Below are 22,486 nucleotides of genomic sequence, written 5' to 3'. Positions count from 1 at the left end.
TGTCTCCCTGTCTACAGCTATGGCTGGAAGTAAGGCAACTTCTATTATCACAGAATCAGAGATTATGCTGAGTTGGAGGGGATGATCCAGTCCAGCTCTCAGCCCCACAGAGGACATCCCCAAGTGTCACACCAGCCCCGCATGGGACATTCCCAAGTCACACCACGTGCCTGAGAGTACCAAGCCTTACACAGAGCCCCGCTCGGGGCGGAGGCGGCGGGGCAGGGGCAGGGGCAGGGACAGGGACAGGGACAGGGCAGGGGCAGCCGGGCCGGGCAGGGCAGGGCTGGGCTGGGCAGTGGGCGGCGGGCGCCCTCCTCCGCCGGGCCCATAAAGGCGGCGCGGCCGGCGGGGCGGGAGCGGGGCTCGGGCTGCTCCGCCGGACTCCTGCCCCGTCCGGGCAGCGGCCGAGCCCCGGGGCCCATGGAGATCCCCCTCAAGTCCCTCCCCGGCGGGCGGGCCGCCCACAGCGGGTGAGGGAAGCGGGCCGAGGTGGGCGCGGCGCCGAGCCCTGGGGTCATCCCGGCGGGCAGCGGGGTCGGGGCGCGCTTTCCCCGGCGGCTGCGGGCCGGGCCGGGCCGGGCCGGGAGCGAGAGCTCCGGGGGCACGGGGGAGCGGCTCTGGAGCGGGCACGGGCGGGCAGCGGGCAGACAGACACACTGGTGTCGGGCTGTGCACAAGGTAGGTCTGCCCTCCGCAGGGAGGTGGCCGGGAGCGCTCCGTGCCTGCCCCGCTCCTCCCGCCGTGAGCCCTGCCCGGGCGGTGTGAGCCCTGCCCGGGCGGTGTGAGCCCTGCCCGGGCGGTGTGAGCCCTGTCCGGGGGCCGTGAGCCCTGCCCGGGCGGTGTGAGCCCTGCCCGGGCGGTGTGAGCCCTGCCCGGGCGGTGTGAGCCCTGCCCGGGCGGTGTGAGCCCTGCCCGGGCGGTGTGAGCCCTGCCCGGGCGGTGTGAGCCCTGCCCGGGCGGTGTGAGCCCTGTCCGGGGGCCGTGAGCCCTGCCCGGGCGGTGTGAGCCCTGTCCGGGGGCCGTGAGCCCTGCCCGGGCGGTGTGAGCCCTGCCCGGGCGGTGTGAGCCCTGCCCGGGCGGTGTGAGCCCTGCCCGGGGGCCGTGAGCCCTGCCCGGGCGGTGTGAGCCCTGCCCGGGGGCCGTGAGCCCTGCCCGGGCGGTGTGAGCCCTGCCCGGGGGCCGTGAGCCCTGCCCGGGCGGTGTGAGCCCTGCCCGGGGGCCGTGAGCCCTGCCCGGGCGGTGTGAGCCCTGCCCGGGCGGTGTGAGCCCTGCCCGGGCGGTGTGAGCCCTGCCCGGGCGGTGTGAGCCCTGTCCGGGGGCCGTGAGCCCTGTCCGGGGGCCGTGAGCCCTGCCCGGGCGGTGTGAGCCCTGCCCGGGCGGTGTGAGCCCTGCCCGGGCGGCTTTCCCCTCCGTTTGTGAGAAAGGCGAGGCGATGCCGGCCTCTGGCAGAGTGCTGAGCTTAGTGGAGCTCGGGGAGGTGAAGCTGGGGCTGCCCGGGCTGGTATGTAGAACTCAACTCAGTGATGGGGGTTTTTCCGCTTTTTTTCTCCTTCTTGCCCCCTTAACACCCCATCGTTCTCCTTAATACCTCCTCAAGATAGAGCGCTCAGATAAATGGTGCTGATAGGGAGCTCTGATGGACGCTGTCAGTGTCGCTCCAGTAGTGAGTTACTCACTAAGGAAAGTGGCAGCGCTCACTCACAAAGCGCGTTTTGGCCACTTGGTTCAGTGGCGCTTTTCCTGTTGGGTGACAGAGCCGACCACTGCCAATGTATTTCATCAGTAGGTACCTGTAAATTGTAGTCCGGACTGTTGAATCCTCTTTCTTGAATGGAATGTCGAGTTCTAAAATGCCTCGCTACAAAACAGCTGAAAAACTGACTGTCCTACCGGCTACAGCAATAGTGTTGGTTATAGTAATGCGGCTGTTGAATTGAGTTATAACAGTTACTGTATATGAGACACAAGGCACCTGGATGTGCACCAATGCACGCAGTATGCAGTTAGTCTTCATTCACAAAACATTGCTTGTGTCAGACTTCTCAAAACACACCACGGAAACCCCTTGAGTGGTGTTAATTGCACTGGTGTGTCAGAATTTAATTGCTTCATTGCTCTGTCTTGAGCTGGGTGCTTTGTTTCAATTAGGTTTGGATTTTTAGGCTAATGATCATGTGGTAGACCTGAATGGTTTGTTTTAAATATGGTAAGTCACTGGTAATCTCTTGGAGCTTTTGAACTTCTTCAGTGCTTTGGTTGAAGGTTCTAGTTCTGCTGATTTAGTGTGGTCTGTTTGCATGTAATTTTTAATCTGTCCTAGAAATGAATGAATTGAAAAACAGCTGATGTATTTCACTGGTTGCTCTGTTACCTGTTTCACCTGTTTGAGAAATGAATTCTTTCTTAAATAATACACCAGAGAATGCCTGGTTTTTATTGGAAGACAAACTCCAAAAGTGATACTTGGATCTTTCTCTTATGCAAAAAAATGTGTTGCTTTCTTTGACAAATTTCCTGCTCATCATTTCTACAGTTAATTAATAAAGGGAGCTAATGACATCAATGAAAATAATCCCTAGCCACAAATGAGAGTTGTGTAAAAGTGAAAGTGCTGTTATTAGTCAACATCAAGTTTTGGAATAGCTGTAAGGTCTTGATATATATCTTTGAGTAAACCATTATGTTTTTTATGGTATGTATTTTAATATCAAAAATATAATGTTTATTTTAGAGTTTGCTGTTTGATTTGTGGGGGGTTTGGCTGTTTTGGGGTTGTGGGTTTTTTTGTTTGTTTGTTTTTTTGTGTGTGGTTTTTTTTGTTTGTTTGTTTTCTTTTAAAAGATTTGTCACTTCTGAAATGGTTTTACTGGAAGCTTAGGGGAGGATTTTGCTGGAGTCTTGGAGTGGTTCTGATGTCATACCTTCATGCTTTAAAATTTGCCCAGATTTAGATTAACACTGTTCTGTTTCTTCTTTCTTTCCCACCTCCTGCTATCACTTTCACTCGGGGTTAGCTCTTGTTCACTGTGTAGCCACACAAATGCTTCTGCCTATTGGAGAGAATCTGGTACAGAGCAGGGATGTCTTTGGGTGTCAGTGCAGGATTGAAATATGTATGTCCCTGTTTCCTTGATCAATGCTCACAGCTGTAATTATTACATGCTCCTCTGTCAGCTGTGTTTACATCTTTCAAAGTTTTTGTGTCTTAGATGTTACTAAAGTTAGTCCAGTATTTTTTTATTGTAAGCTTAAATAGGGATGCTGCCCACAGTTTCTTTTTCTTGGGAACTTCCCGTGTTTTTCATGCTTCAAAAACCAAAATCATCCTGCCTCTCATCATCTTCATGAAAGATTGGTTTAAGACTGTCCGAGAAAGATAACTTTTGAGCTTTTAAAATTTAAACAGGTTTTTTGTAGTTTTCACTTCCTCTTCTGAGGAAACACCACAGTATCAGCTTTACTGTGCTTTTTTAACCGAAATTTCTCTCCTTGTGGGACAGCTGGTTCTAGAAAATCAAATCTAGCTCACTGTACTTTGTGAGCTGCAGTTTGAGCTTAAATATCTGTGCACTTCAGACAGGTGAGGATACAAAAAGTAAAAACGAAAAAGTATTCTAAGTATCTGAAAACTTGGAATTGATGCTTTTGGTTTTGAGCCTTAGACAAAAGGTTATCCTTTACAAAATTCAGAACACTGGGAATAACATTCTGAATGGCAAATGGGACTGATAGTCAGCTGGTGTCAGATATGATCCTCTTAACATGTAAAGAGAGAGGAAAAAAAATAAGTTTGGTTCTCATCTGTGTGTGAAGTAGAAAAGTTACAAAAATTTATGACACTAGAAAATAGGGTTAAAATGATTAGGAGAAGGGGAAAGTTTTTTCAATGTCCCTTTCAGGAGAAAGGAGAAACTCAGGGTGATTTAAAACACTTAAAGCAACAGTCCTCTGTACTTGGTCCTCTTTTACATGCCCAGATATTTCAATAAATAACTGCCTATGTATTTAGCCCTTGAAGCTGTATGTTCATAACAGAAGTGTGTGTAAAGCCTGGTCTGGTTTAATCTTTAAGACACCTTTTTCTTCTGCTAGAATGTGGGTTATTCAGACAAATACGTTAACAGTGGTCCCTCTTTGTTTCAAATGGATTTTTAAGAGAGTAATGGCAGGTCTACATTTTTCTATTAGAGATTCTCTTATTTAATGTCTGTTAATTATTTCTCTAAATGCTGTGGTTTGATGATCATATGTGTTTGAAATGGTTTTTAATGATGCGATCACAGGGAAGTATTTTTACATTTCCATAAAATAACCCCAAAGCTATTTTGGACCTTTTATGTCATGTGGTGATCTGAGGTGATACTGCAATGAGGAAATTTGTCTGCTAAAACATTCTGTTGGTTTCTAATTAATATGTTATTTGTGGCAGAAATATGATGACTCAGTCAGATTTAGATCTAAAAGAGAAGAATTTGAAAGAAGATCTGAAGTTTTACTTCATGAACCCATGTGAAAAATACAGAGCAAGACGTCAGATACCATGGAAATTGGCTTTGCAGATTTTGAAGATACTTATGGTTACGACACAGGTAATCCTCTGCTTTTACTCTTAGAGTAGCAATGATGTGTAAGAGAAGCAGGCCTGTGCTTCTGGGCCTTTACCATCCCTGGGTATTTATTACTGCCTTGAACTTCCCACTTTGGTCCATAAAGAAAACATATTATGAAAGGTGTTTCATGGGGGAAGAATAACATAAACTACAAAAGCCTCCTGGAGATTTTTGGGGCAGTGTTTGAACAGGTATTTTGTCATTTTTGACATAGTACTTTAAAGCAAATTACCCTTCCCGCTAAGTCCAGCACTGTCTTCAGGCTTGTTCTCACAGTATTGCTTTTTGTTACATTCTTAGATTACAGATTCACTGGACTGTTTCGAAAGTGGTATTTCCTGATATCTAATCTGAAAATTAAAGTGTCCATGTTCAATGTGAAGATGCTATGGCTTATGATGACGATGGGATGGCTGAGCTGCAGGAATTGGATGTGCCTTTTGCTTCTGTCATCAGATAATGTTTGAAAAGTCATTTACTGTTTGAGATTGGAGGCAAAGAAGAGGGTGTTTGTAAACTCTGCTGGTATCACAATGCAGTTGGTTATTTTACACTCCTCTAATAGTGACTGCATGTGGAAGGACGTAAAATGGGACACACATATAGGTAGAAATTACTTTTTCTGAACCTTTGAAATGCAAGACTGACATCTGACAGTTTGCAAGAGCAGCTAAATATCCATGCTGAGTTGTGGGATCCCTGGTTTGTGTTTGAGTTGCCTGCTATGAATGACATGAAACACAGCCCCAGCTTGTGTGTGCTGGTTTTATTGACCATGGCAGGCTCTGGGGTCTGGCCTCTGCTGGTGCTGTGCCCAAATCCTGACAGGCCTCTCTCTGCAGCAGGAGTGGGATGCAGTGGTTGGTCTGTCTAGGCAAAGCTGATTAAAATTAGTGAATTACACTCGTGCTGGCACAATTGTGACCTGTAGAATTAGAGCTGATGGGAACAGGGATTGTATTGGAGTGTGTGAGGGAGGGAAGCAATGTGAGCACAGTGCAAAGGAAGGGGTGCTCTGGCTTTCTTTACTGGCAGCTGCACCTCATATGGAGGTTGTTCCTCTTCCTTCAAAGACAGGACAGTAAACTGCATGTGAATGATGATACAAAATGCAATTTCACATGTCTCTGAAAAGGTTCAGTACTGCCATCTGTCCTAACCTACTGACTTCAATTTTGGGGCGTGATTTCTCTGTCTGCTCCCTCAGTCTCCCACTATCCTTTGTGAGCAGGAGTGCTCTGCTGCTTGGTTTTCAAAGGCCACGAGATTTTCTGGACTGCTGCTTGAGAATTTTCTTGTCAGCCCTTGTTTTTTTCAGGCACATAGCTGGGGTTTCTAGTATGCTTCATAGGCACAGTAGCTGGGATATCCTCCTGCTACTGTGCCTATGGAAAAGGTCTTGCCGAAAACCAAGCAGTTTCTAGGCTCTGATTTTTTTTCTGTGGTGGTGGTGGTGGAAATGGGAACATCCATATGGCAGGAGAACACAGGTATTCAGTAGTAACCCTGCTGTTTGCTGTTCCTTCTTGTTATAGCCTCCTTAAGCAGCACCTGGGTCAGGCAGGTGATGCTTTTTATTGCTGTTGGGTCCCACATAGGTTTGCTGTAATCTGTGCCATGTCAGAGGTAGGAAAGGTGAAGGAATTTGTCCATAGCAAAGCAGACCATTCCAGGGGTAGCAGGTTGTGCTGTTATCTTGTCTGCCATTTGCATCCTCCACAAAGGTTTTTGCAAATCCCAGTTGGAGTTGTTGGTCCATGATATGTAAAAGGTGCAGGTGATGTAGATGTCTGTTCAGGTGCTGCACTTAGATTTCTGTTTCACTTACCCTGCCTGTGATAACCTTGGCTTTGGCAATCTTATGCCATTAATTAACAGGTTCTCAGCTCCTGCTGCAGCAGAGTCACAGCAACAGGCACCTGTCTGGTTTGTATTTATTGTAATTTAAAGCTCTTTCCAAAATGCTGCTGCTTGACCACTATTCAAAACTCAAATCCATTTCTTTTTTTCTTTTGTCAGCTTGTTTTTTTTGGTTTGAGTAACCAGCTGGTGGTCTCATTCAAAGAGGAAAACATTGTTGCTTTTAAACACCTATTCTTGAAAGGCTATTCTGGAACTGATGAAGATGACTACAGCTGCAGTATATATACACAACAGGATGCTTATGATAGCATTTTTTATGTTATTAATCAGGTAGGTGTGAGCGTGTGTTTATAACTGTATTAAAGTTGAAGCTACAACTATAAACTTCTGCTAAGTTTCTGATTTTCTGTTTCCATTCTTGAATTTCAGTTTGGTATTTCACTAAATTAGTGTAGATGGGGTGTCCTGAAGTTTGTGTTGTAGCTGAATTTTTTGTCTCTTGGAGATGAATCCAAACTAAAATTTTACTCAGGTAGTTCTTAATAACATAATCCAGAAAATTTGAAAATTGGTCGTCTTGCATGAACTGGAACCTTGGTTTAGGTCTTACTTTGAAGACCTATGGGCCTGAATATAACTATGCATGCTTTAAAAAACATGTCCATGACAGCTCTTCTGAATTGCAGCTTTGTAGTGAGGGCTGGAGGCCTCAAAGTGAGGAATATGGTACTTAGGAGTGTAGAGGCATTCACCTTGGTGAGGGATGGTATTTTAAAGAACAGTCCCTTTTACAATTTTCAGAGAAAATTGAATAAATCTAGGGTGAAAATTTTGTAAAGGTTTTTCTATTTAGTATTAATACATTTGGAAGGCATGGGATGAAAGACTCTGGAATATGAAATGCCTCTTGCATTGGGAATGATGATAAAGCCAGAAATTATTAACATTGGATGAATAAAAAGTGGCTTTAAACCACCTTTCATTTTCACTGGCCTTGGCACATGAGCCCTGGCACCTGGTTAAAGCAGTGTTGCCACTGCAGCTGTGCCCAGCAGCATCTGGGGCTTTCAGGGCTGTGAAGGACCAAACCTCATTGTCAGTCATCCACTTGTGGGGCTTGCTGCTCTCCTGTCCTGTCCTGTAAGCTACAGCAGAGCCACCAGCAGATCAAATATGCTGGACAAGACCTAAGACTCTCATTCCTGGCATTTTAAATGAATGGTGAAGTAGTTTTCTCGATCTTTCTTTGAACTCTCCATATTGCCACTGTTTCTGCAATAAATCATGCTTGCTTTCTTTTTTTTTTTTTTCTTCCTTGCTTGCTTTGTTTCACTTTCCTTCTTTTGTAGGCACTAAGGCTGAGGTGAATTCCAGATACAAGACAATAGAGAAATGATAGCTTTATATCCTCAAGAATGAGCCAGGCATCAGCAAAAGGTCTCTTCATAAAATGTCTGTGTGATATAAATGTAGTCGTATCCTTTAAGGAGATTTAAAATGTGAATTCTGGGTTCTTTAGTGTCCTATGGCATTCCGGAGACTTTTATATCACATGTAAGAATTCAAAAAGCATGGTTTCAGGTGAACATTATGACTACTGTTGCCTTTTTTTGTCTGTCTTTAGAGGGTGCCTTGTGGGAAGAGCCCATCTGGATGACTCCTAAGATAAAAGTTGGGGTTTTATTTATTTATTTTATTTTGAGGTGGGCAGCTAAAAGAAATGGGATTTAGTGTTCTGGTTTGTGTTTTTAAAATGCGTGGTTGGGTGGGTGAAGCAGAAGGATATGATATTACAGAAAATAGTGATTGTGTACAGCAAAGCTGGAGTTGTATAAACCAAATTTTAGCCTTTGTGTAGTGTACCACTGGGGATATTTTAATACTTCAGAAAAAAACCCTGAACAGACCAGCAACATAAAAGCCTAAACATAAGTTTACACTTGGAAGAGTACACAGGTTTCCCTTGCTTCTCTACTGGGTTCAAGCTGAAGCTTCTATTATGAAGCATCTGTGTGAAGTTGTTACACTTGTGCTCTGCCCTGTGGCAGAGGCTGTAAGACCAGGATATCCTGCTGCTTGTTCTGAGGCTGCTTGGAAGTTTATAATCAGGAATTTTGCTTTTATTGTTTCATAGTGTTGTTTGAAGGTGGCATGTGGGTCACCCAGCACCTCGTGCTGTGCTGTCAGGAGGGCAGAGCCTGAGAGCACACAGGGGTGTGGCAACAGCTGCTGCATGCAGTGATCTGGAGATATCCTCGGTGGGATGAGGAGCTGTGCCTAACTGCTGTTTCCACTCAACTTGACCTGCCTTAGTCAGATGTGGCTTCCTTAGCTTGCTCTGAGTTCAGAGGCTGACAGGGTGAGGGGGCTATGCTTTACTCCTGGGCTGTCTAAACTCTGTACTGAAGTGGTACTGCAAGGCAGAACTTTGCATAGACGTGTGGCAGTTTCTGTTGCAGTTCCAGCTCTGGATGTGGAGTGTGTGGTTGTTAATGACTGATGGGATGTTGTACCTCACAAGATGGGCTAGTGGCCACAGTGCCCACAGGAAGGGGGAAATAGGATGACAATGAATGATGCACAATAGAGAAATCCATGGTTAGGGGAAAAGGGACTAATCTTTATCAAAGCCAGCTGAACAATTTTTTAAGTAATAGGAAACCTTACCTGACTTCCCATGTTTATTTACTTCAGGCCTCCAAGAAGGCTAAATGATTTCTTGAGAGCAGAACAGTGCTGTATGCTGCCCTGAGCTCTTTTGCTAGGTCAGGTAATAACAAAACCTAAAGAATTGCTATGTGTTTATGCCTTCTTCCCCAAAAGGCCATGGGTCTGTCTGGCTTCTCTTGGACGGAGTTAGCTCTTGGGAAATTGAGCTGGCAGGCAGCTGCCTTCATGGTTAGTCATTGATCTCCTGTCCTTCATGGTTAGTCCATTGACCAGCTGTAGAGGAGCCAAGGGCCACCAGGAGAGCTGTGCCCTGGGGGCTTGCCTCACTTGTGCAGCAATGGAAGGTGTGACTCCAGGGGTCAGAGGGAATGTCTTGCTTCCAGTAAACACCAAGGCTGTGTGGAAAGCAAGTCTGGAGGGGGCTGGCCTGGAATGTAGTTATTGGCGTTGCTCAGGGCTGATCTATGTTTGGACAATGCCTGGTTTTGAACAGCTTTATTTGCTTTCACTTTTAGTCCTTGTTTTCAAGCGTATTTTGCAAGTGAAGAAGGTGACTTGTGCTGTATTTTGGAATAAGTGGAAAAAGAAAGTACCTTCCTCATAGGCATGTTTTCAGCTGCTTCTGTGCTTGTATAAAGGCAGGTTAAGTTACTTTTGGAGGCTGCTCGAGCTCTGTGTGTGTTCCCTGGTTGCTGGCTGTGTAGTGGATGCATGGGTTCTCTCTTCTATAGTCACACGGGGAGCTGCTTTGGTTTTGATCTTGGCGTGGACTTGATAAGAACCTTGACTTGGATCACATGTACAACAATCAAGTTTCAAGTGGTGTGAAAACTGTCACCTTCATGGGGTGAAAATATCCCTGGGGGTGTTGGTTAGCAGCAATACAGTGCTGAAGTCGCTGCCAGGCATCTAATTAACAACTGCCTGACACATGGGTGATCATCTGCAGGCAGCCCAGGAGGCACAGGGCTCCTGGTCACTGTGTCACTAGGATGCTGATCACTACTAATTAGTGGCCAGCAGCCCTCTTGTCTGTAAATTGAGGGGGGACCTTTTATGTAAAAGTAAAGTTTTTTTAAAATTTAAAAACCTGTAGTGATACATATAACTTAGTGGTTTCACTTTTTATCTAATGCAAAAAAGATGGTTTTCTCTAACTTCTGTTTTTGTTTTTAAACTAGTACAGGCACTTAAAGAACATATCCCTGGGGACACTTGGTTATGAACATGAAGAATCAGGTTTAAAAGTCTGTAAACAACAGTACAAGAGAGGCACAATGCTTCCTTCCAATGATACACTGAACATAGATGTTTCTACTGAAACAGGTACAGTACTGCTGTACTTAGAATGTCGTGCTGTGGAGTACTTAAATTCTAGTTCCAAAGCTTAACACCGGTACATTTTTGTGTGGCAATCACAGGAACATTACCATACTTCTTGCCTATTTCCCTCTTGGTTTTTAGTACCTGTCTAGAAAAGACAGCTGTGATTATAAGAGGGTCTCGTCAACCACCTACAAATCTTTGCAGTTGATGGTGAGGTGGTGTTTTGTTGTTCTTTTTCTTAAACACATCTCTTCCCCCTCTGTGCAGGAGGTTCAAATACAAAATTCTGGATGCTGCTCAGTCTGTTCCTTCCATGGGTGGGTGCCCTTAGTGCTTCTCAGAGCTGAGTCCTGGCTGCTCATGAGTTAGTACACAAACCTGCTTCTGACCCCACTAGTTTGCTCAAAATTAATGTTTTGCCTGATTGGGACTTGCTATATGCACTGATCAGTTTAATGCTACTTTCAGTGTGAAGTTTTTATGATAACAGTTTCCTCTTGTCTTTCCAGAATGTATCCTTTTAAAGCCAAAGGAACTAACTGGTAAGAAGGCAGAACTGAAGCTGAACTCCTCTTTTTTCAATCTTGAATTTTACAGGTAAAGTGATGGGTTTTCTAAATTTTTTCCAGCTTATCTTTTCATATTATTATGGTGGATTCTGATTTGTGCAATTTGTGTATATTTCTGTGATATTTAAATATATTTGTACACTTTTTCAAATATCCAGGCTTATACAGCTTGAAATCTCCTTCAAGCTGAAAGGCATTGCTCTACAGACAATCCATGCCCGTGAATTGCCTGACTGCTATGCATTTCAAAATACTGTAAGTATTGTGCTGTGGCACTTCCAGTACTGTGTATGTAATGAGAGCATAAGCTAAGGTGTAGGTGTCATCCTCATATCTAGCCTGCAAGAGAAATACAGCTGAGCATGTCCTGGCCCTTACCCCTCCTTCCCAAAGGCTGCTGAAATGGTGTTGCCATGGGACAGTGTTGCTTTGTAACATATTCCAGTTGGCAACTTCCTTACCTGAGGGAAAAGGATAAGGAATTGCTCTTCATCTAAAGACTAGAGGAAGTCATCTTCATCTTAGACTTCACACATCTAAGTGTGAAGTTTGGCCTCTTGTAATACTGCTCATTAGGCAACACATGTCATCTATTCAAATTATGTCCACACCACCATTTATGGTGACAGCTTTCTTAAAGCCTATCTGATCAACAATATTAATTCATGCTATGTCCAAAGCACTTAGCAGGATTTATTTTCTGGAATGCAATCTTGCTAGTCCTGCTTCTGATGTAGCTCTGTTTTTTTCAGATCACTTTCAATAATAGAGCCCACAGTGGAAAAATCAAGATGTATTTTGATAGTGACACTGACATTCAGGAATGCAAAGACTGGCACATATTTAACTCTGGTAGGTATGGTGCATGTGTGTTTGCATAACAGCAGTTAGGCATCTCCCTTTGCTTTCTCTGGTCTGTAGAAGTCTGTCCAGCAAGACCTTCCCCAGCCTCTTCATCCCTCTGCCTGTAAAACAATGCAGCTTGCCTAATGCAAATTCATTTACTCCTGCTAATCAAGAGCTAGAAAATAATTCCTTTTGTTAGGGTGTTGTGAGATGACACAATCATCTCTGCATACCAGTGTATGTTAGCAGTGAGCTCTACCTGCAAGGAGGATGAATGTTTCTTCCATAGATTTTTAATTGTTGTGCTTGCTCTGAGAACTCAATTTAATCCACTAACATTGGATAATTTTCCAACTGAAGCCTCCTACGGCTTTCAATTTTTTTTTTCTTCTACCTGATTGAAGCATACTATTTCTGAAAGTTTGTTTTTCATGTTGGCTTTTTTTTCCCACTGCTGGTAGATTAAATGATGTGTATGAACAAAGGCTGGCATCTGTCATGTATTTCTAGTGCTAAGGTCTGGTCTGACAGTTCAGGAATGTGCACTAAAGGCCCCTTAAAGGAATAGTAGCTGTGACAGCACTGTGCAGCTTCTTCTCCTGTGTGTTGACTTGCTCTAAAGGACTGTGATGGAACAATATTTTTCAGTGTGCTGTATAGTATCTTGATTAATAAATATGTCAAGTGGCCTGCCTTTTCCCTTGGTAAAGCTAGCTTTTCTCTGCTAATGCTGTGTTGTATGATATTAAGGTGGTAATTTATAGGATATTCTGAATATCCTCAAAGTGCCTTGGCTTGCATCTCTGTCCAGTAATTTCTTGTGGCTGCCTTTCAACTTACCTGTTCCTGAGTAGTTTATTTTGTGTGTAATTACCAGCTGAGGGAGCATGCATAATTCAGTAATAAAGGTGAGCTGATGGGCTATTGCAACAATAAGAAATGAGTGTTGTCCTCTATTTCATATAGTTAAAAATGTATGTTATGGAAAAGATAGGGACCATTGATGTGAGGAAGCAAGGGAAGACACCTAATTTGTGTTCACATGGTGGCTTTTAAGCTTGTGGATGAAAAGAAAACAGTAAGGAAAGTTCAACAAGTTTCTTATTGCAGACTAAGGTGGGAATTTTTTTTTAATTTAATGGTGTTGTACAGACCAAATCTGCATTTATTTTGCCTTATGTAGTTGTAACACTGTGGAAGCACAGATGGACAGGTAAAACGGAGGATATCTGTGTTAACATATCCATCTTTGGGTTTATTTTGAAGAACTTGAACATATTTTTCATTCTTGTGGCCCAGTCTCCATGAGTGTCTTGATGTAATTCTCTGCTGTGTTGAAGGTATGCTTGCAGGAATATAGCTTGTAACCCATCTGCTTCTGGGGTGAGAGTATTTGAGCATGAGTTGTTACAAAATGTCACATAACTTGCATTAAAAGAGATGTGAAAAGACTAACCTTACTTTATTTCCTTGGCTCTTTACAGTTCTCCAGAAAAACACTCAATATATTCTAGTCTTTGATGGATTTGTCATATTAAGTTGCTTGGCTTCTCTCATCCTGTGCACGCGATCCATCGTTCTTGCCTGGAGGCTACAGAAGGTGAGCACAGGGCTCAAGACCTTAATGCTTATTTGGTGTCTGCCTTCTTTGCTGCTGGTCTTGTGAAGGGATGCCTTTTGAAACATGGAGTATTAAAGTGAGTAAAGCTGTTGCAAGGTGTCCCTCTTACTGTTATCTCTAGAAAGGATGTGTAGGTATCTTGATGTCTAGGTATCTTGCTAACTGTGAATAAATTTTGTTTCTGTTTGTGTAGTGCTGTAATTTGAAGTATTTTGTTGTATCTCCCAATAGGCAAAAGGAGGCTTTTCCCCCCTCCCCACCCCACCCAGTATTTTAGATAAAAAGACATCCTAGTCTTTGTGCTGCAAACAGGCAATGTATCCTGCACCTCCAAACCACAAATCTTTCTTCCCTGGCTTCAGAGTAGAATTCCCATAGAGGTCTAATCATAAAATAATGCCTTAATGAACATCCCTCAAAGCCAGCTCTAACTGCAGAAAATGTAAAGCATAGCACAGAGTCTAACTCTGGCTGGTTTTTCTATAAACATCTGGCTCATGAGAGTAAGAAGAAGAGTCCAGGGTAGGTAGGATATGAAAATACAAATACGTGTTTATTTAGCTCAATTTATCCTTTTCATAGCTCGGAAACAAGACCAAGAGTCAAGAGGACATGATTCAACAGAGATGTTGTCAAACTGCACTCAGGAATAGGCACTTCACTTTTATTCTGAGCAAAAAGAGCAAGTGAAAGCAGATGGGCAGTGCTGGGTATATTGTTTGAGGTGATATTGTTTGCTCTATTGGAAATGAGAGCTCTTGCCCTGTAGTTGTATTTGAGTTCTTTTTCATTTCTTTAGTTGGGTGGCCTTGCTCTGTTAGAGATGGATGGAACCTATGGTGAAGGGGATAACAGGCCATGGTTAGTGGGAATGGGTTATGAAATCAGGTGTTCTGTGGAAAGTTCATTTCCACTGGCCTAAATTCATCTTAATTTTTTTCTATTTATTTCTGTTGCTATTGAGAATTAGCTTTAAACCACTATTCCAGTGAATACTACAGGAAAAGGGCTTGCATGGAACTTAAACATTGCCACGTTTTTCATCCAAGGCAACCTGTAACTAACCATCTAAATGCTTGTCAATAGAGATTTGTGGATTTCTTCTGGGAGAAATACAAGCGCCGTGTTTGTTACGCTGATCACCTGGAGTTCTTAAATGGGTGGTATGTCCTGGTAATTATCAGTGATGTGATGACAATCATTGGGTCAATCCTAAAAATGGAAATAAAAGCCAAGGTAAGTATTTTATAATTCAGCTAAAATACTAATCTTGCTACAACCATGTGTAATGTGCTTTTAACTTGGGGACAGGTGGAAGTGAGCTATAATAGTCAATAGTCATCTGTTTGCTTATTTTAGTCCATTTCCTAGTGCTATTTTATCTAATAACTACTTTCAGTCACTCTTCCCCAAAATCTTTCAGTAAGACCATGTATGCTATTTAAATGTCTTATTTCCAGAGTGCTAAAACCCCTAATCCCACAGGTTTGGGATCTGTGGGTAGACAGTTCCTGACAGAAAGGCACAACAATTTGAGTTGTTAGTTCTGTAAGTAGTAGCATGTACAGTACTGGGAAACCATGAGTCATCCCCTTGAATGACACAGGGGTCTTGATGTCCTGTAGGGCTGGAAACAAGGCTGTCACAGCCTGCTTTCCTGGCAAGCATAGGCACAGACAGTGTCACCTGCTGGTCCTTCACCTTCCTGCCTGGGCTTGCTGAAATCAATGCTTGTCCAGCTGGCAGCTCTTCAGGAGACTTTTGGGTTTTTTCTAGTGGTTTTTTTATTATTTTTTTTTAATCTTCAATAGTTATATGTCAACAATTTATGTGTTCACAAAACTTTGTATTCTGGGAAGAACAGAGTAGGTCGTTGCTGCTCCTGCTTCATGTGTACTGAGGCTCAAAGGGCAGATCCCAGAGTGGCCTTCAGAGGAAGCAAATGGGAATTACTGGCTGTAGGGTGAGGTGGGGATTGAGGGTAGGAAAACTTGAGCTAGATGGCTCTCTTGTGTTTACTGCAACCAGTACGAGCCTTCTAAAGTAAAGTGCAAGTAGATTTGCTTCTAGTAAAAACAATGCTCAGGTTCTGAACTGCTGGCAAAGAACCTGTTCAGAGATGTAAATGCATGCAAACATGGAAAGGGCTGTAGTCCCAAGAGTCACTTTTCATGTAAATGATGGCTCATGTTTTTTTAAATAGTGAATGAGAGCTGCTTTCCCTAACAGTAGATAGTAACCTTTTTAAACAAAATTTTTGAGTTATTCAATTTAGTTTTGAGACTGTTGTAACCAAACCACCGGCTTTTTTTCTTTCGGACTTTGCACTTTATGCAAAATTTCAAGAATTTCAGCATAGGTGTGCTTCCATTTGCAGCAGTGTTGTGTTTGGATGACCTCAGTAAATAACTGCAGTTCTCATTGATCTGATTTTTGTGATGTAGCAACAGGCTTTCAGTATTAGACTGCTCTGTTTATTTGAACTGCTGGCACTTGAATAGCTGTCAAGCTGACATATCTACTGCTTTGTAACTTGACTACCTGCTCTGTTTGGATCCCTCAGAACCTCACAAGTTATGATGTCTGCAGCATTTTACTTGGAACATCAACTTTGTTTGTCTGGGTTGGAGTCATCAGATACCTGGGATATTTTCAAACCTACAATGTAAGGAGGGAATCAAATGTCTAATAATTAAGGCATATATGTATATATACACACATATACTTGTGTCTTTTTTCTAGATCTCTAATTTTTTGCTTCCTCCCCCCGCCTCTTCTTCTTTGCTCCCCTCTGATTTGTAGGTGCTCATTTTAACTATGCAGGCATCATTGCCGAAAGTGCTCAGGTTTTGTTGTTGTGCTGGGATGATCTATCTTGGCTATACCTTCTGTGGCTGGATTGTCCTGGGACCTTATCATGAGAAGGTACATCAGCAGTATCACTCCTTTTGTGGTGTAATGGCAGGAATGTCTGTATGTGTGTGTGTGTAGCTCCTAGCCAAACCAACAGAAATGTGTCTTAAATGAAAAGGTCTGTTTAAAAGCTGTAATGTGAATGTGGGAGTGTTTCTCATTCCCTCTGTACCTCCTTCTACCTGCTCCTTTTAACAAAATAACTACTCTTGCTTTTACTGTACAGCACCAGGCTGTTTGGTTTGTCTGGGCCACGTATGTTGGTCTGTCTCTTCTGCCCTCTTCTGGCAATCCCAGTTCAGTTGGGTTAAAGAGGCACTAAATAACTGACCGTTCACTGGAACTTTCTTTTTTTTACATCTCCTTGGCTTTGGCCTTGTTTTTCCAAATATTTCCTGTGCCATGTAACTTCAGCTCCTAAACTGTGACTCATAAAGGGATGGATGAATGTTTGTCTTGTTTGCTTTGCTTCCTGTGTGGGGGTGTGTTGTGGGTTTATTTGTTTGTTTTCTTAAAGTTAGTATCAAAGTGTGTGCCTGGTATGCCTTGTCTGAAAGCTGGATGTAGGGGTAAGGCTTTGTATATTCTAGAACATGAGCCAAAATAACCCTAAAGCTTGTTTGCTTTTCCTCTTGGCAGATGCTCTATGTGATGGTTTGAACAGAGGCAGATCCCTGCTGTGGCAAATTCTAAATGTCCACTAACGACTAACAAATGTCTAATTTCTCATTCTTGATCTCTGGGTGCACACAGTGTGTATGTAACAGAGACACATTCTGCAGTGCTTGATTCAGCTTCCTCTGTCCCCAGAGCTTACATTGCTCTAACTTACTGCAGTTCTCTCTTTTGAGCAATGTAGGTATTCAGTCTGCACGTTCCAAGTTGGTGACAATACATTTCTCTGTGGGATGCTGGATGCAGTGGGATCCTTTGCCACACTGGAGGCTCAATTGTTTATAACATTATAAGGAACAGCATAATTACTGTTGTAACTTCCCTGCAACAAGTACATTATCTGAGCCAAAGGGAGGATAGTCAACAACATGCTTATCTATGAAAATGTTACCTCTTACCTAAATATCATGTGTCAATGTCAAGGAAAGCAGCTGTAGCTGTGGAGGGTTCCCATTCCTGCCAGTTCCCCAGTGTCCCACAGGCAGGCAATGTGGCACTGTGCAAGGCAGGCCAGCCCAGGACTGGCTTCTTGGGGCTCTCCAGCCACCCTGGTAAGGAATAGGAATAGTCTTCCCTGATGTGCAGAAACACTGGAGAGCTCCTTATACTCAAAAATATAGAAATACACCCTCTGCTATAGTCAGAGAGAGGGAGTGGGTATCCTGTGTTTTGTGCTGTGTCAGTCCAGGGCCTTCCAGGTGAGAGGTCCTTAGCAGGTCTTTCTCTGTGTCAGTGCATCAAAACTCAAGTTGCTCAGAAATTACCTGTGCCATGCCTCCCTTCTTCCTGGAGAATGTACTGCTGAGTTTCACAATGGCTTTAAAATTCAATTCAAAAAATAATAATAAAATAAGCCATAAGTGTAAACCAGATCTGCTATTCCTGTGCACCAATATATTATCCTCACAAGCAGATACCTCACGACATCTTGTTTTCATTATGGGGCCATAATTGTGTTAGTTCATTGATAATGCACGATGTTTTAATGTAGTTATTACTTCATATTGTCCAATAAATTATAGTTAAGAAATCCTGTTATTTGGAAGGGCAGAGCAAAATGGAAAGTGGGCTTACCTGGTAGATAAAAAGGTTTTAGCCTCAGGGCACATTACAGTTTGGGGAAATGAAGTTTGGAATTTAAGAGAATGATCTTGAAATTAAACCATGATTTTTGTATGGGGTGTGTTCCAGTAGCTTCATAACAGAGCTATAGCTTGTACTTAGAGTTCATAGAGGGCTTTCTGAGTGACAGATTGTTAATTCAGTTTAGACCATTTGAGTTCTGAAGACTGTGATAACACAAGCCTCTTAACACAGTATTGATTTATTACCCACACTCCAGTAATGCTGCAGAATTACTGGAGTAATTCCAGAGAATGTGGGTTGTGTTCTCAGCATACTACCACTAATTTACTGTATAGATTCAGTGAAATCACTTTAGCTCTGCTTTGGGAAATGGAATAATACTTTTCTGCAGGTCCAGAATTGCTTGTAATTCAGGAGCTTTCTGTGGTGGTCAGTTATTGACTGTTTTTCCTGTTGAACATCACAAGTTCGATTTCTTGATAGTAAATATTCTTATGTCTGATGTCAATACATCATGCTTAGTCAAGATGATATTTCTACACGGTTCTGTTACTGACATCTATATTTTGGCCTGAGTGCACAAGAAAGTGTGGTAGCATTTGGTTGCCTGGGTTGGCTTTTTTGTCTGCTTTGAGTAAAAGTCAGACTTTGAGTCTTGATTGATCTTCACATTCTACTAATAATTTGTACTCATTTTTTAGTTTGAAGATTTGAACACAGTGGCTGAATGTCTGTTTTCTTTGGTCAATGGTGACGATATGTTTGCAACGTTTGCTCAAATCCAACAGAAGAGTTCGCTGGTGTGGATGTTCAGCCGATTATACCTGTACTCCTTCATTAGTCTGTTTATATACATGATCCTCAGCCTTTTTATTGCCCTCATTACTGATTCCTATGACACCATAAAGGTAAAGCATTTGTTTTCTGTTACACTTATAATCAGTTTTGTATTCATTCTTGTGAATTGCTCTACACCATGCCACCTACTATTGGCTCTGATGTGTAATAAGATTATTAAAACCTTTTAGTTTAGTCTTTTGCAAAAATTGGAAGGGTGGCTGGGTTTGCTGACATCTCAGAGATGTCCTTTGGCACAAGTTTGGAAAGGTTCAAGCAGATAACTCTAAAGCCATTTAGGTGTCCAGGCTTCCTTAATGTGCTGCTTGGAAATGTGTGGTTAAAAGGAAATGTCTTCTGAGAGATGCACCGCTTCTCGTTCAAGTTAAAATTGTATCATCCATTTCCAGTATGGACTGTCTGAAAGGGAACCAAAGTTTTTGGTAATTACCTTCTGTTCTTGACTTCAAGTGCTCTCTGCCCTTTGTGCTCCTGGTAGCCTCAGAGAAGGCAATGTGGGTCATACCCTTCAGCTCCCATCTCTTTCTTGGCTTGGTGTCAGACACAGGCCAGCAGAGTAAGGCTGGTCTGGCATGAACTACAACTTCCAGGCTGAGCAAGAGCTTCACTTTTGACACACCTCAAAATGCACCTTAATTGTCTGTTCTTAGTTTACTAGATTGTCTGATCTGCAAAAGAGTGTTTTACTGACTCTTCCCTCTGATTATTTCACACAGATCAATTGGGAGCTGTTTCAGTATGCTGGACTTGGTGTTTTTGTAGCGTTTCTTCAGCATGACAATGTTGAATAGTCACACTGGAACCCTTCAAATCCAGAATTAGAGTTCTTAGGGAAAAGGAGCCCAGGGCACTTGCAGTGAGCACAGCAGCTCAGTGTGAACAAGGGAGAATCAATACCATTATGCCCTGAGAGTGCCTGCTTGGCCTTATGGGCAGCAAACAAAACGTAAGAGAATCTGTGAACAATGTGAATTTTCTGTCACATTGTTGGTGGAACAAAGCAAGCTATGCGGTGTTTCTAGGATGGGAATGTTTTTTTTTCTTCCTACAGCAATATTAAATTATTGAATCAAGTAATCTGGTTTAACTGTCACATTCTAGAGGAAATTTTAGAATGTTTCATGCCCAGTAATTTCTCCTGAGTTGTAAATGTAACCTTTTTCTTTCAGAAGTACCAACAAAGTGGTTTTCCAGTAACAGATTTACATGAATTTCTAAAAGACCATAGCAGTGCTGACTACAGAAAAGACAGAACTTCTTTTCCATTCATCTGCTGCTGCAGGAGGTCAGTAGGGTGTTTTTAATGAGTACTTTCCTGAGAAGTACAACAGTTAGCTTCTCACTACAAAATCTGCTTCACAAATGCTGGAGTATCCAGCATTCAGCCTGTGTAATATTTGGATGCTGCTTTAGTCAGCTGATGATGCAAAGGCAGCAGTTCTGAGCTTAAACATGTTTTAACTGTTATACTCTTATGAAAACCACTATGCAGAAGCTGATGAGAGGACTGTGGAGTACAGCATGAAACTACCAAGTGTCCTGGAGCAAACCAAGTCTTTGCTTCAAGTTGTCCGTTTCCAAAACGCTTTGTTACTAAGCTTGGAGTAGTAGCAGAAAGTGAGAGGGTGATTGACCCAGAGGTTGGTGCTTAATCCCAAAACTATGCTGTATCTGAGGCAAACTTTGAATACCATCTGCCAGAATATTGGAAACACACTGGTAAAATGTCTTCTTGTGGGCACTGTGGCAGTGGTCCTTTTTAAGGTGGTGATGAGAGATGAGCATCTCATCTGGTGCTTGCTGGTCTGAGAGCTTATTCTTTGAATTCTGTTTCTGAGACAGCATAACACACCTCTGAAGCTGTGTTAGAGACAGGAGGGATCTTATCACTGTCCTTAGGCAATCCAGGATAATCCATTCATGTGCACAGAATGGTTGTGGGCAGTGTGCAGGGAAGCCTGTTTATGGGAGAAGGAACAGGCCAAAATGTGAACACTTAATCTGAACGCTTAATCACAACTGGTGCAACAAATCCCCCTTTAACAGTTGGATAGTTGTCTACTTATATACTGATGCTTTTGTGAAATGCAATTTTATACTTTTGGTGTACTCTGGCAGAGGGGGACCCCATAGCCAAAAAAGGAACATGTGAGATGATGATGGGCAGGTATCCCAGTGGTTGCTGAGGGCACATGAAAACCAACTAGTTAACAAGAATTCCAGCCAGGTCCAGCTTCAGGTTTCACCTGCAAGTCACTGTGGAGAATAAGAGATTAGTGTGCTTGAGCATAATAAATATACACCATAATATGCTGTGCAGTACTGAGGGCACAAGTCTGGTAGTTGAAGTGAAAATCTAGAGCTTTTGCTACTGTAGCAGTTTTTGCATCGTTGTCCAGTGCAGGTATTAAAGTTGAATGTGGAAATGGGAACAGAAGGATCAAAACTGAACTCATATGGGTAGATGCTTCCTGTTGCATTTCTTGCTGAATGGAGATCCAGAAATTGTGAATTTTTTCTTTGCAGACAACAGAGTGATGACAACTTGATACTTATTAATTGATGGCTGCACACTGAATTTCATCACTGACATATGCAAAGAAAGCATAGTGATATGGAGAAAGATAATCCTCCAAATTGCAGTGGAACTTGCCATCTGGATCTGCCTCCTGAACAGACTCAGCTAATTAAGGTTTTTGGAGGAAGAGAGCTATTAATGTGACAGCAGCTGGCTGACCAACAGGAGACCCTGAAGCTATGTCTGGAGGAGAGCTGTGAAGAATTCTGTATCCTTCCCTCAAGTTCTGTCATATTAGAGAAGACTGATCCTTGAGCACTGCCTGTGGAAGCTCTGTTTGCTAACTGTTTTGCATGACTTTGAGGAGGAAGGAAAATGGCCTTGAATCAACTGTTGTTGTTAATAAGAAAAAGAATTATGTGAAAATAATTTAAAAAAAAATAATCCTGTGTTTAAAAGTATTAAATAAAAAAAGTCAAGAAGGGAGGAGTTTTTCACTTAACTTGATGCATTCAGCCTCTCATTTCTACTTGGCACATTTCATTTATTTGAATTAAATTTATGTGAAACTAAAAAGCTGCGCAAAAGTGAAAAGTAATTGCTGTTTTCCCTCTTGTATATAATTTTAACACAAACCACTTATAGGTCACAGTCTTTTCTTTAACAGCTCTGCTGAAAAGCAGTTTATCCTTTTATCTTTTTTGGCTGTCTTTTCTATTATTCCCACAGTATTGATTTGTACTGTGTCCAGATTAAACTTACTGCTTTAGCTATAGTTAAATACTTTTTTGCATGGTTGGAAACTTTCCTAGTAAGTGTTATCTGAAGGCTGCTGGAAAGACTTTTTTTTTTTTTTTTTTTGGTAGATCATACTGTTGTATTATCATAATCCAGAGGGCAAATTCAGGCAAAAACAGTGCCATGGAAT

The 22,486-nt window shown here is 42.7% G+C and overlaps 1 protein-coding gene across 6 annotated transcripts; it reads left to right on the top strand.

The window, feature by feature from the left end:
* The first annotated feature begins 275 nt into the window (after positions 1 to 275).
* Positions 276 to 22,119, top strand: MCOLN2 (mucolipin TRP cation channel 2). Of its 6 annotated transcripts, none has more exons than XM_083868105.1 (14): positions 276 to 473; positions 4,433 to 4,592; positions 6,633 to 6,806; positions 10,328 to 10,472; positions 10,982 to 11,069; positions 11,200 to 11,296; positions 11,794 to 11,893; positions 13,372 to 13,487; positions 14,595 to 14,744; positions 16,072 to 16,173; positions 16,311 to 16,433; positions 18,884 to 19,090; positions 20,213 to 20,325; positions 21,567 to 22,115. In XM_083868105.1, exons 1-14 carry the CDS (start codon positions 424 to 426, stop codon positions 21,601 to 21,603), a joined length of 1,662 nt encoding a protein of 553 aa, XP_083724231.1. In that variant the 5' UTR covers positions 276 to 423; the 3' UTR covers positions 21,604 to 22,115. The 6 variants fall into 6 exon arrangements, with proteins under 6 accessions (XP_083724231.1, XP_083724234.1, XP_083724230.1 ...); XM_083868104.1 differs by having other exon boundaries at positions 341 to 473; positions 20,210 to 20,325; positions 21,567 to 22,110; XM_083868106.1 differs by lacking the exon at positions 276 to 473 and adding an exon at positions 576 to 681 and having other exon boundaries at positions 20,210 to 20,325; positions 21,567 to 22,111.
* The last annotated feature ends 367 nt before the right edge of the window (positions 22,120 to 22,486 follow it).

The sequence above is a fragment of the Zosterops lateralis genome, assembly GCF_965231275.1.
Source record: "Zosterops lateralis genome assembly, chromosome: 9".
NCBI classification, from domain to species: Eukaryota; Metazoa; Chordata; class Aves; order Passeriformes; family Zosteropidae; genus Zosterops; species Zosterops lateralis.
This window is presented reverse-complemented; position numbering and strand designations above follow the sequence as displayed.

What these genes read in the sequence shown, in the direction of transcription:
- MCOLN2 (XM_083868104.1), top strand. Translation starts at nt 424, where the DNA reads ATGGAGATCCCCCTCAAGTCCCTCCCCGGCGGGCGGGCCGCCCACAGC. An exon ending in TACTTATGGTTACGACACAG is followed by an intron (nt 4,593 to 6,632) that starts GTAATCCTCTGC and finishes TTCTTTTGTCAG; the next exon opens with CTTGTTTTTTTTGGTTTGAG. An exon ending in TTGCCTGGAGGCTACAGAAG is followed by an intron (nt 13,488 to 14,594) that starts GTGAGCACAGGG and finishes GCTTGTCAATAG; the next exon opens with AGATTTGTGGATTTCTTCTG.